We start from the raw sequence: 16876 nt of genomic DNA on the forward strand, positions 1-16876 counted from the left end.
TCTGATGTGATAGAAGAAGAAACAGGAGTCGATTTAGAAGAGATGGGGGATGCAGCATTAGAATCAGAATTGAAGAAAGCTTTGGACGACAAGATCAAATTAGGCACAAGGAATAGATAATATTCGATCAGAAATTCTAAAATCATTGGGAAAGTGGCATCAAAGCGACGTTTCACGTTGGTGTCTAGAATGTATAAGTCTGACGACATGCCATCTGACTTTCGGAAAAATTTCATCACAGTTACGAAAACTGCAAGAGGTGATAAGTGCGGGAATTATGGCACAATCAGCTTAAAATCTCATTAATCAAGGTTACTTACAAGATTAAGATACATAGCAATGGAAAATAAAATTGAGGTTGCGTTAGATGACTCTTAGTTTGGCTTTAGAAAAGGTAAAGGTCCCAGAGAGGCAATTCTGGCATCGTGGTTGATAATGGAAGCAGGACTAAAGAAAAATCAAGATACATTCATAAAATTTTATGACTTGAAAAAGGCGGTAGACAATGTAAATGGTTCAAGATGTTCAAAATTCCGAGAAAAACAGGGCTAAGCTATCGGAAGAGACATGTAATATACAACCAAAAGGTTGTAATAAGAGTATACAACCAAGAAATAAGTGATCGGATTAAAAAGAGGATATAGTCTTTCGCCGATAATGTTCAAACTGTACTTCGAAGAAGTAATGATGGAAATGAAAGAAACATTCAGGGGTGGAATTGAAAATCCGGGTGAAAGTATGTCAATGATATGATATGATTCGCTGATGACATTGTTATTCTGAGTGAAAGTGAAGAAGAATTAGATGATCTGCTAAATGGTATGAACAGTCTAATGATTAGAGAAAATGGACTGGGAGTAAATCGAAGAAAGACGAAAGTAATGGCAGTGGCAGAAATGAGAATACCGAGAAACTTAACATAAGGATTGATGATCACGAAGTAGATGAAGTTAAAGAATTCTACTACTTAGGCAGCAAAATAACCAGTGAAGGACGGAGCAAGCAGAACAACAAAAACAAACTAGTGAAAAAAGCATTCCTGGCCAAGAGGTCTATTAGTATCAAATATAGGCTTCAATTTGATGAAAAAGTTTGTGAGAATATACGTTTAAATAACAGCATTGTATGGCAGTGAAACATGGACTGTGGGAAAACAAACAGAAGAGAATCGAAGCATTTGAGATGTGGTGCTACAGACGAATGTTGAAAATTAGGTGGATAGATAAGGTAAGGAATGAGAAGGTTCTGTGCAGAATTGGAGAGGAATGGAATATCTGGAAAACACTGACGAGAAGAAAATACAGGATGATACGACATCTGTTAAGACGTCATGGAATGTCTTCCATGGTACTAGAGGGAACTGTAGAGGGCCAAAAATGTAGATGGAGGCAGATATTGAAATACATCCAGCAAATAATTGAGGACATAGGTCGCGGCTGCTTCTCTGAGATGAATAGGTTTGCATGGGAGAAGAGTTCGTGGCGGGCAGGATCAAACCAGTCAGAAGATTGATGACTCAAAAAAATCTAAACATATGATCATGAAATTGTGTTCAAAGTGTTCGTTGCTCATGGGTCACGGACAGGGTTATGCGAAGCACAGACAGAACACAAGAGGACAACAAGTTTTGAACATGGCAGGGAAGGTAATTCGGAGAAGGTGCCGTGCAAAAAGGTGAGGATTCACGACAGAATGGAGCTAAGGCAATACGATATTTGACTGTCATAAAATATTAAGACAGAAATTTAAATATTATTCAATAAATAGAGTTTATACATAAGGGCAAGAAGCACTCTAACTCAATAGGCGAACATTACGCATTGTCTGATTGCAATGTTGGTTAGTGTGTGAGGAAGATCAGTAAAGAGAATCAATGAAAAAATGTGCTAAAACGTGGAATTTGACAAAAGGTTGTCACTTCAGCAAAATTAAAAATTTTGTTTAGTAGGGTACTCTGGTGTAGTCGGTACTCGTACTTACGAGATTTGGAATGGAAAAGCAGCTGTTGAATGGAGCAGTCGATGTTAGTGGAAATTATGAAAAGAGTCTACATAAGAAAATGACTAAGTTCATTTCTATGAAGACTCAAGAAAACTTTATTCTATAAATGTAGTAATTAAAGTCAGCTAGCTATGAATTCTGCCTGTGAGGAGATAGCATGCTACCTAATGTCTGGAAGCTGAATAATAATCATTGATGTGTGTGTGTGTGTGTGTGTGTGTGTGTGTGTGTGTGTATGTGTGAGAGAGAGAGAGAGAGAGAGAGAGATTTATGGCAACATAACCTGTTGTTGTGGAGGTATTAATTTAGTACAGAAGCTTGAGATGGAAATGCAGGAGAGGTGAATGAGAAGTTTTATGGTAAATTGATGTTATCATGAGCAGATGCAAAACTACCAGGCGGTAGTGTGTGCATCCCAAGTGGATGAAGAAGGTAAAGGTTAAGAATTAAAATAAGTATTGGATAAAAATTGTCAACAGCGTTTCCAAAGGTTACTTTGATTAAAGCATATGGAACTACATTTATGTGTAACATTTCACTATTACGATTTATTCAAAGGCAGCAGTGGAGATATATTTCTCTTTCACACATTAATTTTCATAGTAAATTACTTATAATTAAAGTTCTCCCTGAGACATTTTAAGTCTCCTCTTTAACTGCGATAATGATAGAAGCAGACAACGTGAATTAAAATTTGTGCCGCAGCCGGGACTCGAACGCCCGACTTCTTGCTTATTAGGAAGAACTGCTAACCAGTATGGTACCTAGTGCTGCGGTGGTGTAATTGTTAGCATTTGTGCCTAATAAGCAAGAAGAGATAGGTTCGAGCCCCGACCGCAGTGGAAATCTTAGTTAGAGTCTTCTGCTTTCATCATTATCGCACATTAAAATACGTTGAACAAGAGAGGGGGAGACTGAGAAATATACAACAGAGGCTAAAAGTAGAAGTGAAAGAAGCCTAGGAGGCGCCATATTATCTGCCGAGTGTTATCTCAAAGAGACTGTTTATAGTTTGGCAAGTAGCCCACTACTACTCTACATTATTTGAAAGTATTCGAAAGAAAGTGACCAGACTTGAATGAAACGTAGGTACCTACGAAACAGTATGTAACAAAGGATTGTTGGATCTACACTTCTCATCAGTAGTAAGTAGGTTGGAGATTTATTAGTGACTGCAATACATGGGATGTGGACGGTTACATGCTGTGCAAGAGTAGTAGGAAACTTGGTGGAATTCGCTTAATGTCCTTTAATAACGCAATAGATAACTTCAAACAAGAAAGGTTAGAGATCTGATAGTATCTCCTCCAGAATGCAGTACAGACTGTCAGTCGCTGTACATGGTCCCTTTTTGCACGTTGTACAAGGAAGTATACCTAAGTACAACAAATATTCTGAGTTACTATTGGACTCAGGTGGCTAGGAATGTGAAGGGAAGGCTCAGAATCTACATCTGCATCTACATCCATACTCTGCAATCCACCGTGACGTATACGGCAGAGGGTACGTCTCATTGTACAATTTATTAAGCTTTCTCCTGTTCCATTCAGTAGGGAGCGCGGGAAGAATGACTATCTGAATGCCTCCGTGCATGCAGTAGTTATTCTCATATTGTCCTCACTCTCCCTATGTGAACAATACATAAGGGCTCTACATCTACATCTACGTGGATACTCCGCAAATCACATTTAAGTGCCTATTATTCCAATCTCGTATCGTGTGCAGAAAGAACAAACACCTATATCTTTCCGTGCGAGCTCCTATTTCCACAATTTTATCATGGTGCTTGTTTCTCCCTACGTAGGTCGGCGTCATCAAAATATTTTCACATTCGTAGGAGAAAGTTGGTGATTGAATTTGATGAGAAGATCCCGCCGCAACGAATAACGGCTTTGTTTTAATGATGTCCACCTTAAATACTGTATCATTTCAGCGACAATCTCTCCCCTATTTCGCCATAATACAAAACGTGCTGCACTTCTTTGAACTTTTTCCATGTGTTCCGTCAATTCTATCTGATAAGGATCCCACACCACGCAGCAGTGTTCTAAAAGAGTCTCTTTAGTAGGTCTGTTACAGTAGGTCTGTTACAGTAGGTCCTGCCAGTGAAAAGCAGTCTTCCATTACCCATCCCCACAACATTTCCTTTGTGTTATTTCCAATTTATGTTGTTCGTAATTGTAGTTACTAGATATTTAGTTGAACTTACGGCCTTTAGATTTGACTGATTTATCTGTAACCGAAGTTTAACGGATTGCTTTTATCACTCCTGTGGATGACCTCACACTTTTCGTTATTTAGGGTCGACTGCCAATTTTCGCACCATACAGGTATATTTTCTAAATCGTTTTGCAATTTTTTTTATATTCTGACGATTTTACTAGTCGATAAACAACAGCATCATCTGCAAACAGCCAAAGACGGTTGCTCAGATTGTCTCCCAAATCGTTTATATAGATAACGAACAGCAAAAGGCCTATACCACTACCTTGGGGAACGCCAGAATTAACTTCAGTTTTGCTCAAGGACTTTCCTTCACTTACTTCTGTGATCTCTCTGACAGGAAGGAAATCACAAATCCAGTCACATAATTGAGACGATATTCCATAAGTACGCAATTTCACTACAAGCCGCTTGTGTGGTACAGAGTCAAAAGCCTTCCCGAAATCCAGAAATACGGAATGGATATGAAATCCCTAATCAATAGCACTCAAAAGTTCATGCGAATAATGAGGTAGTTGTGTTCCACAGGAATGGTTTTGTAAACCCATGCTGACTGTGTGTCAATAGACCGTTTTCTTGGAGGTAATTTATGATGTTCGAACACAATATACATTCTAAAATCCTGCTGCATATCGATGTTAATGAGATGGGCCTGTAATTAAGTGGATTACTCCTACCTTTCTTGAATACTGGTGCAACATTTGCAACTTTCCAGTCTTTAGGTACTGATCTTTCGTCGGGCGAACGGTTATATACGATTGTTAAGTATGGAGCTAATGCACCATCATTCTCTGAAAGGAACCTAATTGATATACTGTCTGGACGAGAAGACTTGCTTTTATTACGTGATTTAAGTTGCTTCACTATTCCGAGGATATTTACTCCTACGTTACTCATGTTGGCAGCTGTTCTTTATTCGAATTCTGGAATATTTATTTCGTCTCCTTTTGTGAAGGCATTTCGGAAGGTTGTGTTTAGTAACTCTGCTTTGGCAGCACTGTGTTCGACAGTATCTCGATTGCTTTCGCGCAGAGAAGGCATTGATTGTTTTTTGCCGCTAACATAGGACCAGAATCTCTCTGCATTTTCTGCTAGGTTTAGAGACAAAGTTTCGTTACGGAAACTGTTATAAGCATCTCGCATTGAAGTCTGCGCTAAATTTGGAGCTTCTGTAAAAGATAGCCGATCTTGTGGATTTTGCGTCTGTTTAAATTTGGCATGTTTGTTTCGTTGTTTCTGCAACAGTGTTCTGACCCGTTTTGTGTACCAAGGAGGATCAACTCCGCCGTTTGTTAATTTATTTGGTATAAATCTCTCAATTGCTGACGATACTACTTCTTTGAAATCAAGCCAAATCTGGTCTACATTTATATTATTAATTTGGCAGGGAATCTGAGAGATCCTGGATTTCCGTACTCTGAAACTTCTGTCACACGACAAGTAGTGCCCGTATTTTACCAGGAAAGTGGAAAACTTATTTTAGTTCCAGAGCATTCGTCCTATAGTTTCGCACAATGAATCACAAAATAGAACAAACGCAAGGCCGCATCCTCTTGAGGTTCCCATTCTGTTTCTACTGGTCATGAAGTGGGTGTGTGATTGTGTGTGTGTGTGGGGGGGGGGGGTTGAGCGAGGGGGGGGTAATGGGGAAGGGTGGGGGGACTGAGCACTTCACCGACTTTGACTTCCATGATAAAAATCTGTTACTTGGAAATCATTCAGCTTGTCTCTTGCAAGGGACCATATGACGAATTTATCGTCTACATACCGATGGAAACAGATACGCTTGAGTTGGATTGATTCCAGGGCTTACACTGAAATACTACATACACATGCTACGGTCACAGGTTCGAATCCTGCCTCGGGCATGGATGTGTGTGATGTCCTTAGGTTAGTTAGGTTTAAGTAGTTCTAAGTTCTAGGGGACTGATGACCATAGATGTTAAGTCCCATAGTGCTCAGAGCCATTTGAACCATTTGAACTACATACACATGCTGGTTCAAAAAGGTTCAAATGGGTCTGAGGACTATGGGACTTAAGATCTGAGGTCATCAGTCCCCTAGAACTTAGAACTACTTAAACCTAACTAACCTAAGGACATCACACACATCCATGCCCCAGGCAGGATTCGAACCTGCGACCGTGGCAGTCGCGCGGTTCCGGACTGAAGCCCCTAGAACCGCTCGGCCACCGCGGCCTGCCACATGCTGGTGACAACAGATGAACATGGATGCTCTAAGGCTACTCATTCTGCCTGCTTGGAGCAGCCACCGTGGGAAAAAAAAATGTATGTCAACACCAAGACATGTCTGAAAGGATCGGTCATCCTCATGTCACATTTTCGCCTGTACATACCAAGGATTTTTGTGAAGAAACTCTGGTAAAAATGAAGGCAACCTCTAAGCCGTCAGGCATGGCAGTATCGTCCTTACGGTTTTAAGGCACTCAAGATAATTCATAGCATTGCAAGTATGATGTGACCAGTTTGTGCTCTAAGGACCACACTTGAGGTATGAGGGACTGGGTATGTCGGCACAGCAAAGTTGCTAATGGTAGGATGTAAAGATATCCCACCTTCGTGAACCTTTCGAGTCCATAAAATCTCAGTGGAACTGTTGATCTCTGTCGCAGCTGCTTAAGGACTGTCTGGCAGGCCGGCTTCTTCGAGAAGTGCCACAACCTTCCTGTTCGCCCTCTTGGTCTGATTAATGTCAGTTTTCTCGCGTGCACTGTCTTCTAGCAGGCCTCATATTGTGAGATAAGGTCACAGTTTTGTTTCCTTTGTTGGCTAATAAGACTATGGCATCTGAATCTTTTGTTAGTTGCTATATGACTGCCCCTGGCCTGCCAGAGAGGGTTGGTTTCATAGGTATTGTCCACGTGGGAGAACGACAGGTTTTGCTGCATACATCCCCCACTGCCTCAGGTAGATGCGCTGATAACCTCCATGAAACCTATGGATTTAGGTGTGGGCTCAAAATTGAGTGTTATGTGAAGAAGTACGTTGGAAAATTGTGGTGAGATCTTATGGGACCAAACCGCTGAGGTCATCGGTCCGTAAACTTACATACTATTTAACCTAACTTACTCCAAGGACAACACAGACACACACACACACACACACACACACACACACACACACCCATGCTGGAGGGAGGACTCGAACCTCCGACGGAGGGAGCTGTGCGGACTGTGACAAGGCGCCTGAGACCGCGCGGCTACCCCGCACGGCCTGTGAAGAAGTGAAACTGCACTCTCATCCAGTGGCTCGGCTGACGGCAGTTCTACTGGATGCATTATAAGATTGTCGCGCTGATACGGGGGCTATTCCGAAAGTTTTTAGCAGCCCGTAAACAGTACGGCGGAGGACAACGGGGTTGTTCTCATTCGAAAGAGCGAAGTTTTTCGACCTTGGGACGTGCGCGCGCAGCCCCCGGCTAGCGGTGATCCCCCCACAGCGCAGTGCTGAGTCAGAGGCGGTGCAGGGTGGAGCTGTCGCGCCGCGACTTTCGCGCCTTCATTTCTTACGATTATAAAAAGGGTTTAAGTGGCTAAGAATGCCATTCTTCTTGGCTGTGTGTTTTTGGTGAAGCTTTCGCTTCTAGGGCCACAGTTGGAAATTGGTTTCGCGAGTTTTCGAGGGGTCGGCAGTCGATTGAAGATGAACCTCGTCCCGGTCGGCCAGCAACAGCTGTGACTCCTGAAAACATCGATGCTGTGAGGAAAATGATCGAAGAAGATCCACATCTTTCATTTTGCGACATTGAAGGGACCCTAAATATTGGATCGACAGCAGCACAGACCGTCGTTCGTAGTCACTTAGGCCTTACTAAGAGATGTGCCCGTTGGGTGCCACATTGCATGACAGAAAGCCAAAAGGAGGCGAGAGTGGACTGGTGTCGTTTCATGCTCGAAAAATACAATGGAGGGAAGTCCCAAGACACCTACAATATCGTCACAGGTGATGAAACGTGGGTCTACCATTACGACCCTGAAACGAAGAGACAGTCTTCTGTGTGATGCTTTCCGGGGGAGGAACCACCCACAAAAGTTCGACGAAGTCGGAGCTCTGGGAAAAAGATGGTCGCAACTTTTTTCACAAAGATCGGGCATCTCACCCCTGTGACCTCGGATGCACGTCGTACAGTCAATGCTGAATGGTACGTGAACGATTGTCTTCCAAAACTCAGCGCCACATGGAAGTCACAGCATCCAAAGTCCAAGAGTGGGCACCTTCTTTTGCATCACGACAATGCATCTGCGCACAGGGCTGCCAGAACCATGGACTTTCTGGAGAAGGAAGTGTTACCCCATCCCCTCTATTCACCTGACCTGACCCCCTGTGCCTTCTTTCTGTTCCCTAAGACTAAGGAAAAAATTCGAGGGCAGCGGTTTTCATCAGCTGAAGAGGCCATGCCAGTGTACGAGAGTGCACCAAGTGTCAGCCCAAAAGAAGCTTGGACTGACACATTTTGTAAGTGGTCTCAGAGAATGGAAAAATGTATACATGCTAATGGAGAGTATTACGAAAAGTTGTAAACGTTTTTTGCAAATAAACTTTTTCACACATTCTGCTAGAAACTTTCGGCATAGCCCTTGTATATGCTCTAATTTTTATGTTTTACATCCACTAGCCTTCCTCGGTAGCCCATATGAAGGGCTTATGTCAGTAGTGGGACAAGTCCATTACCTCCACTTTTCTATCTATAATGCTTCTGAAATTAATGAGCCAACAAACAGAAAGTAAGGTTCATCTCTAGCAAGAAGCCATATGCTTGAATATTTCTGGTATCTCAACTGCAGATTTTTCAGCGCTCATTTAACTTTAGTACTCTGTATCTCAATATGAACAAAAATGGACTTGTACCACTATTGAAATACGCCCTTCGTATGACACCACCAATCCATTCACACGTTCAGGAGTGACCAGTTACAGAGGCGCTTGAATGGTTCTTTGTCATTTGATGGGGAGTAGGAGATTGGTGTTTAATGTCCTGACAACAGTGATGTCATTAGAAACAGGTTTGTTATTCTAGTCCAGGCACCAGCGTGTGTCTTATGCTTGTCAGACATTGAGTTTTAGTATCCTCCAGTGCGATCATCAGTACTAATGCAAGGCTCCCTACTCGTGCCTTTAGCTCGTGAGAGACTCGTGAAGGCTGGCGCTGTCAGGTTAGGCTGCTGAGGTGTGCAGCCATACATCTGTCAGCTCCACAGTGTTGGTGCCACATAATGCTTACTGTGAGATGGGATTGCGGGGATGATGTTGTAACACTGAGAGGCCTTAGTCAGTCTAACAATTTCGCCAAGTCATGATTTACTGCATGGCAGTATCAGATGTTGAATAATGTCGATATATCTCTTGCCTCCTTAAACTGTGTTGCAGCATACTACAATGTTCCTAGTGTCGGTAAAGAGTGATATACTTACTCCTCATCTTCTTGTAGCATAACATCATTTATATGTATCTTATTTTCAGCAGCAACAGCAGTGCAACCAGAATACTAGAGGCTACATTTATTAAAGAAATGCACTATCATCCAAACATCATTCAGAAGAAGGTATAGCTTTCGCCTGCCTAGCTGCAAACTGCACACATCACTGTGTCTGTTTGTGCACAATGTGGAACATCTTTGTGTGCACAGCAAGAATGACACAAGCTAAGTACACCATCAACACATCATTGGTTCAATGGCTTGATGCCAAAAGTTAAATATCGATTTGCTGTAGACAAGCAGTGTAACATACTTAATGACTGCAAATGAGCTCAGATTGTTTAAGGGGACCACACCATGGTTCAGGTCGAAAAAAATTGATTTTCGGTTTTCATCATATTTCAATGTATTAAGGCTTTATTTAAGTACTATGAAAATGATTTTGCTGAAAAAAAAAGTTTTTCAAGCCTTTAAACAGCATTTTCCTACCACGTGTGTCTATGTGCCACGCCCACTTTTCTGTCACCGACTTTTCGGCATACATTTTAAATCTTTGTATCCCGTATTGCATGTTAGGGATTTTTTTTATGCCCGAGTGTGTTGGCTATCCTTGGAATGCAACGGTCGGTATTCTTTTGTTTCTGCTGTTTGTAAACAACACGCCTTCAAACACGGGGTTAGTTTTGTTCATGTGTGATTGTGAGTAGATGTTATACTTACGTTTCCAGTGCCTGTTTACGTGTGTTTTGATGTATTTGTTGAAGATGACGAAACTTAAAGGCATTTTCAAGAAACGACAATTTAGAGGAAACAAGTTTAGAAAGCTTTCTTTACAAGAGGTTATGTCGCCTGGCAACGATGTTTCTAACTGTAACTATTCAACAAGTGCATCATCAAAGACGCTCTCACCATTTCAAGAAAGTTACAACGAATTTGCTGTAAGTGACAAGGGGTGCAGTAACATTATTATAAATTTGAGAATATTATCAGATGTAATTTCTAAATTTGTTCAATGTAGACAGTGTGGTGAGTCACAGAGTATGAAAATTTGTAAGGGTGCCAGTGGGAGAAAAGGCCTAGCAATTGCTTTGGATTTAATTTGCACTAAATGCTCAGCTGTCATTTCATTTATGAGTTCTTCAAAACCAGATGCAAGTGGCCCTTATGAAATCAATACTAGATTAGTTTATGCCTTACTGGCAAGGGCATGGCTGGAGGGAGAACATTTTGTGCAGTGATGAACTTACATCAACTACCAAATAAATTTGAAAAACTGACTGCAATATTAGAGAAAGCTGTATGTGAGGTCAGTGAGGAAAGCATGAAAATGGCTGCTAGGGAAGCAGCGGAAGAAAATGATGGATGTATGGATACTACAGTTGCAGTTGATGTAAGTTGGCAGAAAAGAGGACATACTTCTCTGAATGGAGTAGTGACTGCCACGAGTGTAGACACTGGTAAAGTGTTAGATGTTGAGAAAATGCCTAAATATTGCAAATGTTGGAAAGTCAATGAACATTAAGAACACAACTGTGTGGCTAATTTTACAGGAACAAGTGGTGGTATGGAAATTCATGGAGTACAAAAAATATTCATCGCTCCGTAGAAACAAGAGGCGCATGGTACACCAATATTTGGGCGATGGTGACAGCAAGGCATACAACAATGTGGTGAACCCTAAGCCATATAGATATGCCATTATTAGCAAAATAGAATATGTAGGCCATGTTCAAAAACGTTTGAGAACAAAGCTGAGAAAACTAACTGTTGATATGAGAGGAAAAAAATTAGAAGATGGAAAATTACTGACCGGACAGGGTCGGTTATCTAAAACTGAAATAGAAAACTTGCAGGTACACTATGAGCAGGCAATCAGGAGAAATAAAGAGAATTTGGAGGCAATGAAGAGAGACGTTTGGGCCATATTCTTCCATAAGTCCTCTACTGATGATAAGCCATGTCATGGATTGTGTCCATCAGGAGAAAATTCGTGGTGCAAATACTATAGCGTTCAGGCAACTGAAGACTCTTATTCTCGCCAGCATTCTCATCCTGCTGCTGCTATTACAGCAATTAAACCTATTTTCAGAGATTTGGCTCATGCTGACCTTCTAAGGAAATGTCTGCATGGGCAGACACAGAACCCAAATGAATGTTTCAGCAGCATAATTTGGAACCACCTTGCTAAAACTGTATTTGTAGGTGTGCATACAATGAAACTAGGAGTTCATGATGCTGTTATTACATTCAATTGTGGTAATATAGGAAAGTGTTGGGTACTGAAAAAGCTGGGAATTAATCTTGGGCTGCAACATTGCGATAAAATGAGGATAGCCGACACAGACAGGTCTGCATCTGATATGGCCAAGAAAGCAAGATAAACATCCAGGAAGGTGAAAAAGAAGCTGGAAGACCTGATAGAGGCCAAAGAAGGGCCATCGTATGCAGCAGGACAGGTTTAATTAACTGTAAGTAACAAATTTCAAAAGTTTTTTCTTTAAAGTCAATTTCTTGAAAAATAAAATTTTCAGTAAATTAGGCCCCATTATATCAGAAACTATCAGAGACAAATCAATTAAATTTTCAGAGAGTCTGCATAACATAAAAAGCCACCTCTGGTACCACAATCATTTATATTCCCCCATTATGAAGTTCAGAAAAAAATATTTTCTGCAGAAAAAACTTATTATTTTTTGTTAATAAATTTAAAAAAGTATTCCTTAAAAACTATAAAATGGATAAAGTAGATTTTAGCACAGTTGACTATTAGCATCATGCAACATACAGTAAAAATATTAATGTTCTGCACCAAATAGTTTTTATCAGAAATGGCTCAGATACTTGCCTAAATTAACATGGGTTAGATAGGCAGGGTGTGGGTCCCCTTAAAAGCCCAAACAGTTTATGAGTCTATGAAAAATTTCAGTCTTCCATGTTGTTTTCTTAGATAACTTGACTGCTAATAAACAGAATTCAGTTTTGCTGATTCGTAGAGGCTCTTATGAAAATTCAGTATAAACACTGTAAGCTGTTAGTAAATGTCCATCAATGATGGTGTATATTACAGCACACACACACGTCAAAGGGAACTCACTGGCAAACTATATAGGCTCGGCAACCAAAAACAAAATCATGTAGAGATGGGAAGCTCAAAGGAATGGCTTGTCTGGTGCTTACCTGATTTCCGCTGGTGGATCAGCGAGCAGCCGACTCACTTCGATCAGTTCTTGAGGGTGGCTGCACATGGCGTCGGCCCAGCCCTGCGTGGCCAACACCTGGAAGTTGTGGGCCTTTATGAAGGCGACGGCGGCCGCCGTAAGCTTCGGACACGAGTGCCTCACTGCGAGCACAGCTGCGGCCGCTGCGTTCTCAGTGGTCAGCTGAGCCGCCACCTGCTGCTCGCAGACATCCTTCAGGGCTGGCAGGCCGTACTTGTCGGCTGCAGCCAACAGGTGTCGTGCCGTGCCGGACAGCTGGGGGGTCTGCAGGGTGTAGATGTAGGACAGCACCTGCCTCATCACTTCGCCCTCCACGTCTGTAATGCTGACCCTTCCGCTGCTGGCTTCCAGCGTGTCGTGCTGGAACATTGCCTGGAACACGGGGCTCCGGGCGGCCAGGACAGCGCGGTGGGCCGCGAGCTGCGTCTCGCCCGCCACCAGGGTGACGACGGCACCCTCCCCCGCGTCCAGGAGGGCACCCAGGTCCACGGCGCCAGCCGCTTGAACGCCCTTAACTGCCGCCATTGTGGATAAACCTGAAACACAGCGCCACTGAGCAGCCCTTTTCCCTTCTGCACCACCCGCAAGACCTTTACAATGCTCGTGCAGACTTGTTTGCGGCGGAAACTAGTAGAAGCTGTTCGTAACAAGTCAACTGCAACACCGTGGTACACTACGTGATCAAAAATATCCGGACACCCCTAAAAACATACATTTTTATGTTAGATGCATTGTGCTGCCACCCACTGCCAGGTACCCCGTATTAGCCACCTCAGTAGTCATTAGACCGTGAGAAAGCAGACTGGGGTGCTCCGCAGAACTCATCGACTTCGAACGTTGTCTGGTGATTGGGTGTCACTCGTGTCGTACGTCTGCACGCGAGATTTCCACACTCATAAACATCCCTAGGTCCACTGTTTCCGACGTGATAGTGAAGTGGAAACGTGAAGGGACACGTACAGCACCAAAGCTTACAGGCCGATCTCATCTGCTGACTGACAGAAACCACCTACAGTTGAAGAGGGTCGTAATGTGTAATAGGCAGGCATGTATTCAGACCATCACCCAGGAATTCCAAACTGCATCAGGGTCCACTGCAAGTACTATGGCAAGTGGGCGGGAGGTGAGAAAGCTTGGATTTCATGGTCGAGCGGCTGCTCATAAGCCACACATCACGCTGGTGAATGCCAAACGACGCCTCGCTTGGTGTAAGGAGAGTAAATATTGGACGATTGAACAGTGGAAAGGCGTTGTGTGGAGTGACGAATGACGATACACATTGTGGCGATCCGATGTCAGGGTGTGGGTATGGCGAATGGCCAGTTAACGTCATCTGCCAGCGTGTGTAGTGCCAACAATGGAATTCGGAGGCGGTGGTGTTATTGTGTGGTCGCGTTTTTTATTGAGGGGGCTTGCATCCCTGTTTTGCGTGACACTATCACACTACACGTCTGCTTTGATATTTTAAGCACCTTCTTGCTTCCCACTGTTGAAGAGCAAAAAAATGGTTCAAATGACTCTGAGCACTATGGGACTTAACTTCTGAGGTCATCAGTCCTCTAGAACTTAGAACTACTTAAACCCAACCTAAGGACATCACACACATCCATGCCCGAGGCAGGATTCGAACCTGCGACCGTAGCAGTCGCGCGGTTCCAGACTGTAGCGCCTAGAACCTCTCGGCTTTGAAGAGCAATTTGGGGATGGCGATTGCATCTTTCAACACGATCGAGCACCTGTTCATAATGCACGGCCTGTTGCGGAGTGGTTACACGTCAACAACATCCTTGTAATGGACTGGCCTGCACAGAGTCCTGACCTGAATCGTGCAGAATACCTTTGGGATGTTTTGGAACGTCGACTTCGTGCCAGGCCTCTCCAACCGACATCAATAGCTCTCCACAGTTTAGCACTTCATGAAGAATGGGCTGCCATTCCCCAAGAAACCTTCCAACACCTGACTGAACGTATGCCTGCAAGAGTGGGAGCTGTCATCAAGACTAAGGGTGGGCCAACACCATACTGAATTCCAGAATTACCGATGGAAGGCGCCACGAACCTGTAAGTCATTTTCAGCCGAGTGTCCGGATAAATTTGATCGAAAACTGCATTTTACCTGTGCACAGCGGATGTCATAGGTGAATAGCTACAAATTTTCAACAACACAGCCCTGAAGAGTTTCTCTTCCCGTATTCTGCACTAAATCTGCTCAGTATGTGTGGAGACATCATTTACTTAATTTATTTGCGGAGAACACTATCGGTTAATCACAAAGTGTTTCAAAACAGATATACTAACTAGGTCAGAAGGAAGTGTAGTGCTAGTTCACTCCACCACTGACCCCACTGACCTCCACTGTTGTTTACAAAAATGATATTTTGAGCCTGGAATCTGTTTTGCCCGCCCCCTTGACAGCTATTTTGGTATGTTGCCTTGTAAGAGGTGGTTCAGACAGTGGACTTGCCAACAGCTACCGCAATCTGGGGAGCCTTATTGGCAAACATTGCCTCAAACAATCAGCTGCTGTCACACTGCAACTCCTTCTCGTATATCTGACAGATTCCAACAACACAACAGCAAAAGACGCATAGGTGAAGCTTTGATCCCCTCAAAGAGAATACGTCTTCCATTTAACTTACAGGAATGCTATATTTTGTCGTGGTGACCGCCCGTCCCCATTGTCCGTGATACAAGTACTGTCAACAGTCCAGGAAACTCAAAAGCAGGGTTCCCTCACACTCCAAAATCCCTGTTAAACCAAATAGGATCTGAGTCTCTTCATTCATTGGCAGCACTAGGGTGCTCCTGTTAAGTGGAGAACTAAAAAGGTGTCAAAAATTACGTATAGACGTTTATTAGGATTCGAAAGTAGTGATTCCATTTTCTAACGTTTTTCTCTCTTATTCATGAGATCGCTAAATTACATGACACTAAAAATTGGTAAAGGAACACACTGACTGGATGTCTCAACGTATGTTTGATTGGACTGGAAGTAGCAACACCTCTTTGTTTGCACGAAACATTAATGTAGAGATTTCAGATGATTCCGTGACATAGACGTTCCGCGCATGAGAATGTACTTACAGTCTGTGAATAGCAGCTGTTTTACTGGTTTATAACTTCCATGTCAATGAGATACTATTTCCTTAATGGAGCCAAAGTTGCAGTACTGAGAACGTAAAAGATGTTCCGCTCCCTCTTTTGAATTACGCTTCTATGATCGTACCTAAACACTGGAAAATTGTTGAAGTCACACCAATACCCAAAAAGGGAAGTAATAGTAATCCGCTGAATTACAGGCCCGTATCACTAACGTCTACTGTTTTCGTACATTATGAAGTACCTCGAAGAAAACGATTTATTGACACATAGTCATCACGGATTCAGGAAATATCATTCTTGCGGAACACAACTAGCTATTAATTCTCACGAAGTAATGAGTGCTATTGACAGGGAGTGTCAAATTGATTCCGTATTTTTAGATTTCCAGAAGGCTTTGGACACCGTTCCTCACAAGCGTCTTCTAACTAAACTGCGTGCCTATGAAATATCGCCTCAGTTGTGCGACTGGATTCGTGATTTCCTGTCAGAAAGGTCAAAGTGCGTAGTAACAGCGGAAAGTCATCGATTAAAAGCGGCTGGGTCGGAGATTTTCTCCGCTCAGGATCTGGGTGTTGTGTTGTCCTAATCATCATCATTTCATCCCCATCGACGCGCAAGTCGCCGAAGTGGCGTCAAATCGAAAGACTTGCACACGGCCAACGGTCTACCCGACGGGAGGCCCTAGTCACACGACATTTATTTATCGATTAAAACAGAATTAATATCCGGCGTTCCCAAGCAAGTCCCTTTATTGTTCCTGATCTATTTTAACGACATAGGAGGCAATGTGAGTAGCTGTCTTAGAATGTTTGCAGATGATGCTGTGATTTACCGTCTTGTAAGGTAATCAGATGACCAAAACGAACTGCAAAATGACTTAGATAGGATATCTGTGT

The 16876-nt window shown here is 42.8% G+C and overlaps 1 protein-coding gene across 1 annotated transcript in view; it reads right to left on the bottom strand.

Annotated features, from left to right (window-relative positions):
- The window catches only part of LOC126108707 (poly [ADP-ribose] polymerase tankyrase-like), a 36305-nt gene extending 22902 nt beyond the window's left edge, over positions 1-13403 (bottom strand). Inside the window, exon 1 of the mRNA XM_049914024.1 lies at positions 12838-13403. Coding sequence (XP_049769981.1) covers positions 12838-13403 — 566 coding nt within the window. The remainder of the gene's footprint in view (positions 1-12837) is intronic.
- Positions 13404-16876: the final 3473 nt, after the last annotated feature.

Source organism: Schistocerca cancellata, chromosome 11 (genome assembly GCF_023864275.1).
Source record: "Schistocerca cancellata isolate TAMUIC-IGC-003103 chromosome 11, iqSchCanc2.1, whole genome shotgun sequence".
NCBI lineage: Eukaryota > Metazoa > Arthropoda > Insecta > Orthoptera > Acrididae > Schistocerca > Schistocerca cancellata.